Raw genomic sequence first — 10,000 nt, 5'->3', positions numbered from 1 at the left:
CGTAAAAACCAACACGACACATTTATATAAAACGTGAAAACGTACTGTATATACTCGTACGTGTAGGTTATATACCACAGAAAATATAAACACAGAAATATATAACGCGGGAAAATGTATCATACGAGTAGACGAATAAATAAACACACGACTGTATGAATACGGAAATATATGACCAGAACTATACTCATTCCACAAAAACCTGACCTAAAATTGCCATCTCTCCTTCAATGCTCAGTTTGGCAAGGGTTAGTATTAGGATATGATGCTAGTCACGAAGATGTGCTATGGAGAGGATGTGGAGCCACTGCATGACCTTATTCTCCTACTGAGCTACGCGGAATCAGAAAAAAAAAAAAGAAGAAAAAAAATCTGAGACAAATTAAGGTGAAAGAACTACAGGCCTGTATTATCGTCGGTGAAGGAAGCTCCCTAACACTTTTTCTCAAGCAACTTATTTTGCTTATTACACGTTACTGTCTTCTCTGCCTTATGTAAATCATTCTAATATCGCCATATTCTTCACAGATCACGTATAAAAGGATATTAACGTGTCATATATAAATATAAACAGCTAAGGAAGAGGTGTTAGGGCGTTACTTGAACGGAAAGGACGGGCCATAGTCAGCCTCTTCACTGCGATGACGCCTCTGTTCCATTTATTCTTGCTACCTCCCGACGATTTTCCTCAGTTTACAAGAACCCCAGCAGTGACGGGGGTAAATGAAGGTTATATATCACCCCTATAGCTCCAAACACCTCCCCTCAGCTGAATAAAATCGTCTGGAGCTCCAAGAAAAAAAATAGGCTACAAAAAATACAGAGAAATGGTTACCCTCCAGAACGATGACGGCTTCTCAATTACTCAGTTTCAAGAAGATTTTATACAAGTTTGGAGGGATTTTTCTACCTGGAAGAGTTTGATACAGCCTTCATTAACCCCTTCATTACAAGAGGCCCCCCGGAAGTCAAATAAATATGAATAAAAATGGGTGTTGCTGTGTCCCCAGATTCTCCTAAATGTGAACGCGGTAGACTGCAGGCTCAAGTTCCCCCTTTCCCACTGATTAACATCCTCTTCTGGGGGCACTGGGAGGAGATTAGGGATGTTTTTATACCCGGGAAGTGGAGCCGCCCGCATAAATCAGTGCCACCCCATGAAGGCGCCCCTCGTCACTATCGTGGAGGGAAGTAGAAAAATAGAGAGGTGAAAATATAAAGAGGTCGGAGTAGTGATGCTATAATAAACCATGCAATGCCAACGTGCTGAGAGAGAGAGAGAGAGAGAGAGAGAGAGAGAGAGAGAGAGAGAGAGAGAGATTACACAGAATGTTACAGGAGTACACGAGATGGAAATTACTACACAAACAAACTAGAAGAGAGAGCACAAGTGTAGAACAAATTACTACTATCATGCCAATAAACGGAAATGACAAGACAAAAAATAAATAAATAAATAAACCCCCAAATAATACAGTATATAGCACATGCTAGTACAATAAACATTATTACCGTAATCACACCAACTAGAAGCATTAATGTACAGTACATTAAAAACAGAGGAGACACACCAGAAGGTTAGTACAAATATTACAGTAACCATATTAGCTGGAAATTATTACTGTACAACCAACACAGGGCACAAAGTAGTACACATCATTACAGTCATAATATCCATAAAACAAGCAGTGTGATCCCAGGGTAGTACAAATTATTACAGTAACTACATAAGCGGGAAATGATTACTGCACAAACAAGCACACAAGACAGGCCACAAAGACATTAAAACACAATACAGCAGACATAGCACTACTTGGGAATCACTACAAAACAATGGACATAGCAAAAGGGTATTAATTTCTGATGTACACACAGAAGGAACAAACAAAACAGAGCACAGAGAAGTACATATCATTACAGTACTCCTACAGTACGTGAGTGTGCTAGAAAGAGAAGATATAGAATAAAAACACGGTGAAATCAACCTACTCTATAAAATCAATGTGCTGGGAATGCAAATACATTTTTTACCTGCTTGTATTCCTGAAAGTTTTGGGAGAGAGGAGAAAACACTCAATATGTGGTCGATTATTCTGAGTCTACATTTAAACTATTAATTTTTTTTTCACCTGGAAGTTAAGGGTGATAGAAAAAAATATCAACATTCTACTCTACTTATACGACTAAACATAATTTTTAAAGTTACCTTATTAAACATACACATACATACGAGTATATATTCTAAACCTTAAATCGATAGCACAAATAAGGGGCCGACCTTGCACTCTCTTAATTTTTTTTCTGTAATATATATACCGCAGTTTTTTTTTTTACATGGATTATTAACGTGTCACATGCACACATAAACTCAGGCAAGGACTAATTTGGGAGCCTTCTAAGACCACAAGTGCATGGCCCATAGAACTGAAAAAAAAAAAAAAAAGACTGGTAATGAAGTGGTTAGACCTTTACCTTCCTCCCCCCCCCCCTCCATCAAAGTTCATTTCTCTATATTCTAACTTCCTCCCTCTCTCTCTCTCTCTCCTTTCTTTTCCTCCCTTCAATCTATCCCAGCCCTCTCTCCATCTGTCCCTCCCCTTCTTCCACTTCAACTCTCTCTCTCTTTCTCTCTTTTATCCTCTCGCTCTCCTCTTCTCTCCCCCTTCTCTTTCCTCCCCTGACTACTCTTCTCCCTCGCCCTCTTCCGCCTACTTCCTTCCCTCCCTCCTCCCTTGGGTCTATGTATCTTATTCTCTCTCTCTCTCTCTCTCTGTTTTATCTCCTTTTTCCTGATTTTATCCATTCTCTCACAAATTGCACTTCCCTGTCAGGCCCAAATTCTCTCTCTCTCTCTCTCTCTCTCTCTCTTTCTCTTTCATTCTTTCTCCCCTCTGATCCGATCTTTCTCCCTCTCGTCCTTCCCTCCTCCTCTTTCTTTCTTTATCTCTTCTCTCCGTCTCTCCAATTACACTTTCATCCTCTTGTTTCTCCTCTTGCGTTCCCTCTCACCATTCTTTCCACTCTCTCTCTCTCTCTCTCTCTCTCTCGTCACTTGCCAAATCCTCTTATATTCTCTCTTCATTCTTTCGCTCCACTCTCATCAATTTTCATACCAAATTACGACTCTCTCTCTCTCTCTCTCTCGTGCTTCCACCCTATTACCTTCGTTTGCAATTCATTCCTCTTTACTTCAGTCGGTCCTTTGAATCCCCCCTCCCCCCCTCTCTCTCTCTCTCCTTAACTTCCTTCTTCCTCGTTGGTCTCTTTTTCCTTCTCTTCCTTACATGTTTATTTTCTCTCTCCCTCTCTTGTTATCTCTACCTCCCTCTTCCCGTTATTCCTAATTTTACATCTACTTGTTAGCTCTCTCTCTCTCTCTCTCTCTCTCTCTCTCTCCCCATTAGTTGCAGTTTTTCTCTACTTCCCACTCTCCTTTGTCATTTCCTCCTCCTCCTTTCCCTTCTTTTCTTTCTCTGCTCGTTAGTTCTCTCTCTCTCTCTCTCTCTGCATAGTTGTTTACTGTCTCGTTATCTCCCTCCCCCCTCTTTATCTCACATAATTCCTCCCTCCCCACATACTATCCATCTCTCTCTCTCTCTCTCTCTCTCTCAATCGATGTTGGTGCCTGAGTAAATAGGATTATAGTCTATCCTCACCTTCCATCTAACCTTTGACCTCCTACCCATGCCTACCTGTCCTCCCCCCCCTCTCTGTCTGTCTGTCTGTCTGTCTGTCTGTCTCTCTCTCTCTCTCTCTCTTTCTCTCTCTCGCGTCGTTTACCTCTACTATATCTCTCTCCCCTCCCTCCCTCCCTCCCACACACCTCCATTTCTCACGCTTCACCTCCCTCCTCCTCCTCCTCTCTCCAGCCTCACCTTCCTACCTAACCTCCCTGCCTCAACTTCCTGCCTAACCTCCCTACCTCACGTTCCTACCGAACCTCTCTGCTTCTCCTGCCTACTAACTTCCCTGCCTCACTTTCTCATCTAACCTTCCTGCCTCACCTCCCTGCCTAACCACAATGTCAAATCTCTCTGTTCACCTTCCTACCTAACATTCCTGCCTCTCGCCTCTTCCTTTCTTCCCTGCATCACATCCCTACCTAACCACTCTGCCTCTCCTTCCTTTCCTAACTCCCTGCCTTACCTCTCTGCCTGACCTTCCGACTTCCCCATTCATGATTATGCCGCCTCTCTGCGTCTCTCTTCCCTGCCTATCTTCCCTGTCTCTCCTCCTGCCTCTCCGCCCACGATTATCCCGCCTGGCTGCCTCTCCATCTCCTCTGCCTCACCCACTCCTCCAGGCTGCCTAATTTGCTGCGTTTCTCTCTTCCTGACACACACTTGCCTCCTCCTGCCTGTCACTGCCTGCCTCCTTGACTCCTAACTAGCCTGCCTTACTCCTCTCCACCCTCCCTCACCATTCCCATTCCTACCTTTCCCTGCCTCACCCTTCTCTTACTTGCCTCTCCTTGCCTCACCCTACCTCACTGCTCTCCACCATGTCTCTCCCTTCGCCCGTCTCTCTCTACTCCTTCTATCTGTACCTGCCTCTCCCTCCCTGAGTGCCAATGACTCTGCCTTACCCTGTCTGAGTGCTACTGCCCTGCCTCACCCTGTCTTGAGTGCTCCTGGCCATACCTCACCCTGCCTCTGCTACGGACTCACTCTCACCCTGCCGCACTCCTCCCTGTGCAACTCGACCCCTACTCTCTGCCTACACACCTGCCATCATTCCTGACCCAAGTGCCTGCCTGCCAACCTACCTGCTTACCTGCCTACCTTCCTACCCTTTATTTTCTAACCTGCTCTAATTGCCTTTCTGCCTGCTTCCCTATCATTCCTCTCACTCACTGCACTTCTCTCTCTTTGCTTTCTGCCTATCATCTTTCCCTCTTGTTACACCCCTTTCTGTTCTGTCTGTTCTCCCTGCTTACAGCCTGTTATCCCTCCGTTCCACTTGCCCTTCCTCTTGCCTACCTGTCCCGTGTCTGTTATCTCTACCTGTCCTCTACCTACCCTCCCTGTCTGCCTCCTATCCACTCCCCTGCCTGTCCTCTCCCTACCCTGTCTGCCTCTCACTTCCCCGTCCTGCCTGAGTAATTCCCAGCATGCATGACTTTACTTCTATCTCAGTCCAAGTCACAAAGTTTCTTCGTACTTCATCTTGCATTATTTTTCCACTTTCTTACTTGCCTCTCTCTCTCTCTCTCTCTCTCTCTCTTTCTCTCTCTCTCTCCCTCTCTCTCATTAGTCCCCTGCATGTCGTTATATCTGCCCTCCTGCCTGCCTTCAGTCTATTATCCATCTCTCTTCACCGCTCTTCCGTCTTGCCTCTGTCTATCATTCTGCCAATTTAGTCTTTCATCCTTCCTTCTCACTAGTCCCCCGTCTTACCTACTTATCCAGCCTGCTCTCTTCCTGCATATCATTTCTGCTCCTACGTCTTGCTCTGCCTCTCCCATTCCTACATCCCCTGTCTCTTCCATTTCTCCATTCACTGCCTCTCCCATTCCTCCATTCACTGCCTCTCCCATTCCTCCATCCACTGCCTCTCCCATTCCTCCATCCACAGCCTCTCCTCTTCTTCCTTCCCTCCAAATCCATATCACTAACTTTTTCTACTTCTTGCGTTACAATTTTTTTTTTCTTACGACTTTCATCCCTGCCTTGCTCTGCCTTGCTGCCTAACCCTCATACCAGAGTTTCACCTCCCTCTTTCCTCTCTGGTTCGGTCCTTTCCTTCCTGCCTGAACTTCCTTCTTCTCCTTCCTGTCTGACCTTGCTTTCGTTCCTGCCTGACCTTTTGCCTAACCTCCCTACCCTTTCCACCATTATTATCCCACCTCCCTGCCTCTCCCCCCACCTATTATCATCGTGTCTGTTTGCTCCCCTTCCCCTGCCGGGCTCTGTCTAAACTCCCTGCTCTCCCTTGCCTCTCCCTGCCTCCCTTTACCTCTCCCTTCAGCTATGATTAACTTAGCTGTGAACTTCCCCTCCTTTCCTCCCCCTTCCCCTACGATTATCACGCCTCCCCCTGCCTCTCCCATTCCTCCACCCTTCCACTGCTCTGCCACCCTCCCATCAGTAAGCTCTTCCCATCCTGTCAACAAGTTCATCAAACCGTGTCACCTTCTCCCACCATGTTTTCTGTTTAACTGATCCCGTCCCCGTCCTGCTGCCATAACTGCTTCCTTCCCTGCTTCATCCGCCTCCCTCATTATCCCTGTCCCCTACGTGCTGCCTTGCCTGCTTCCCTCTGCCTGCCCCTACCCCACTACCTATCGCCTTATCTACCTTCCTGTCTCCCTCTGCCTCTCCCTACCTCCTCCCTCACCGCTCTGTTTCTTCCTCTATCCCCAACCTTTCTTCCTCCCTCCTCCCTCTCCCTGTCTACCTGCCCCCTCCCTCGTTTTCCAACTTAGCCTCACCTTCCTTTATCTGTAAACGTCCTTCCTAACTCCCTACTTATCTTCCTCCCCCATACATCACCTTCCTGGCCCCTCCCTCACCTCTGTCTTTTCCTCTCTGTCTACCCTTCCTTCCTACCTCCCTCCCTCTCTCCCCACTTTTCTTCTATGTCTCCCTGTCTCTCTACCTACCCCCTCCCTCCATCCTCCAGCCTGGCCTCGTCTCCCTGCGGCCTCACCTCCCTGGACGGCGAACATGACGAGGTCCTGCACCACGGGGAGTCTGGATTTCATCAAGGGCGGTTCCTCCTTCAGCACAGACACGTAACTGCTGCCCGGGCCCGGCTCCACCTCACCACGTATCGTCATCTCCATCACCTGCCGCACCTAGATAGATAAACAGATAGATGGAGGGATGAGTGGATGGAAGGATGAACGGATGGATGGATGAATAGGTGGGTGGGTGGATAGATGGAAAAATCGCATCACCTCCTCCTTAGCGATTTATTTAGCACGTTACACCTGAATAACTACCTTTACATTAAATTATAGATGCAAACTATGTTGATATTAAAACGATACACACAGCACCCAAGAGATCATTAAGGTGTAAGAAATGATCGTCTAATACATTCTAATATCGTCATCACTACTTCCACGAATCGCCCAAGAATCACCATAATTTATTCCTTCCATGCTCTGAAGATATCAAAGGGTGGCAGCTGCTATCTTCCGGGAATCACGATCGTATCTCGCAAATAATGGCACTTGGAGGAGGGAAGGGAGAGGGTCGGCAAGGAAGCGTTATTATAATTCTCCCATTCATTTTAAGTAGCGGAGACTCTCGTTCTCTTGGTGCCGTTTCGTGCAGGTCAGTACTATGGCTCAACACCCTTTCCTTAGCACTTACTCGTGACTAAAACCATATTCTACCGCTAATCTCTTGCTACAATCACGATGGAGCAGTGGCAATGAGACGCCTAATTATAATGAATGCAATAGAATTTCGGAGTTCTATCTGTCAAAGTCAAGTTGCCCAATATAAAGAAACCAAGTTTGCCATAAACGTTTTGCAAACACTGTTCTCTTTAACGAGGTGTAATACTGCCACATCTACATCTTGAAAGTCGGCCTGTAACACGAGATTAACACAGGCATATGGTGATAGTCACGAAGAAGCTCAAAGAAAATGATTGAGTGAGGTATAATAAATTCGTGTTCCCGGTGCAAGAGAGACACGCCTTCTCGCGGTGGCACTCATATACCCGGCTGGCTGCCCTGCCTGGTTACATAAACGTCCCTAAACCTCCTCCCTGTCCCCCGAAGGCCGGATGGTGGACTACAGGAGAGAAAATTGAGCCTGCAGTCCACGGGTTCACATTCAGACAAGCCTGGAGCTGTAACTACCACTATAATTATTCCATTATTACTGTAGCTTTACCTATTAAATTCAGGACTTAAAACAGAGAAGGGAGAAGGTTCATAAGGGATCTTTAATTGCTCAGATTGATGTCCTTTTGCATATTTTTCTATGTAACCCAGTGGTAGAAAAAAAAAAAAAGTGTTATGGTTCTACTGTACATCGCATCTGTCTAAACATCTACCTACCCACCTGTCCATCTATCTACGCATCTGTCAGGCTTTTTATCTATGTCCATCCATAATCCATACAATCCTATAACCTCCTCTTTACCTATTAATCCTAACATTCAGTCCATCCATCCATAACACCACCCACCCATCAATCTATCCATCCATCCACCTATCTAATCAAATCAAATCCGTCCCTCCATCCACTCACTAATCCACCCATACATCCACCTGCTCACTCCACTAGTATCCCTCTGTTTGTTAGGCCAGGGAGTCGAAATAAAGGCAGCAATGCATTAAGGTCGGCCCGCCCAGCACCTTGGATTAGGAGTTTCGCCATTAGCTACAGATTTATGGGGCCAGAGTTAAGCCGAAAATCATGATGCAGGACGTGGTCATTTTACACACACACACACACACACACACACACACACACACACACACACACACACACACATACACACACACACACACACACACACACACACACACACACACATTCTCTCTCTCTCTTTCTCTCTCCCTCATTATCAGGGAAGGCGGAACTGTCCTTATCTCGCGCCTTTGTTCCTCTAATCTCTCTTACTTACGTTTCCACCCCTCTCTCTCTCTCTCTCTCTCTCTCTCTTCCGAGCTCCAAATCCGGCTTACAATTCACCACACTAAGATATTAATGGACAGGACGAGGAGGAAAATGGGATTTGTTTCAAGGAAAAAAATTGCTTTACAGTGTTTTACAGACGACGAATATGCGATTAAAAACACACGCAGGAGACTCCAGTGGTAAGGGGGCATTGCGTGTTCGACTACACACACACACACACACACACACACACACACACACACACACACACACACACACACACACACACACACACAAATGCAGACACAAAATCATTCGAACCCCAGACAGACCTGACAATATCCACAACAATTTCTGTGATTTTCCCTGAACATAAATGGCATCTCTAAAGCCACTCACAGTATTGACATCTATCCTTAAAAACATTTTTCTTTCTTCTTTCTTTATCATTTTTCTTTTCTTTTACGTGCCTGACACACCACCATTAACTCTCTCAGTCCGTGGATTTTTACAGAGTTAGGAATGCGAATGAAGAGTTGAAATGGAGGAAGGGACTTGAATGTACTAGTGAGGTGATGAGAAGGGGTAGGATGAGATGATATGATGTGTATATTTTCTCTCTGGTTTGAAAAGTCCCTCCTAACCCGAATAGAATCGTCTGTCATTGGTAAGAATTAAGTATAGTAATGAAGCTGATTAAGGCTATACGTATACAATATATCCTTTCCATACCGCAAAGTCTCCCCTCAGCTGAATAAAACCCTCTAACTAGTAAAACTTAAAATAAAACAAAATCAAACAGGAAAGCACAGTGAAGAATTTAAGGCAAACCGACAAACACTGCAAACGGGTCAATCAAACACTGGGCATCTCATTATTCTCACACAATCGTATTTTTTTGCTATTCAATTTCGACAATTTCCAAACAGCTAAATTCTATAAAAAAAAATAATCATCTAAACGTGCGTCAACAAACCATACTACACTTTTTATATATGTGTAATAAATAAAAATTCGAAAAAATATGAATACTTTTGATAGCGAAATTGAAATAAAAAAGAATAAATAAAAAAGTTCAGTACTTTTTGCCTGGGGTGAAATTGAATTTGTCATACTCGTGCAGCGCGACGAAATGTTTGTACTGGCTCGATACACACACACACACACACACACACACACACACACACACACACACACACACACACACACACAGGTCCTATGGCCCATTTTCAGCTGAATAAATCGTCTGACGGCAGCAGGAAAAAAATAAAAGGCAATAATCGCAGTAAAGGGCTGAAGCTACTCTTTTTGTGGTGTGTGTGTGTGTGTGTGTGTGTGAAGCTTAAGCCAATTACTTAACTGGGGTTTAACTTCCACACAGATAAGGAAGCACGACAAGGAGGTTAAATTCTATCTAT

General features: G+C 45.0%; 1 protein-coding gene across 1 annotated transcript in view; it reads right to left on the bottom strand.

Annotated features, from left to right (window-relative positions):
- Positions 1 to 10,000, bottom strand: part of LOC145407989 (transmembrane and coiled-coil domain-containing protein 4-like) — a 68,395-nt gene that overhangs the window by 27,718 nt on the left and 30,677 nt on the right. The window contains exon 3 of the mRNA XM_080278792.1: positions 6,649 to 6,796. Coding sequence (XP_080134918.1) covers positions 6,649 to 6,796 — 148 coding nt within the window. The remainder of the gene's footprint in view (positions 1 to 6,648; positions 6,797 to 10,000) is intronic.

This window comes from Coenobita brevimanus, chromosome 75, assembly GCF_032717465.1.
Source record: "Coenobita brevimanus isolate Jiangsu-jjx chromosome 75, ASM3271746v2, whole genome shotgun sequence".
In the NCBI taxonomy this organism is placed as follows: Eukaryota; Metazoa; Arthropoda; class Malacostraca; order Decapoda; family Coenobitidae; genus Coenobita; species Coenobita brevimanus.
This window is presented reverse-complemented; position numbering and strand designations above follow the sequence as displayed.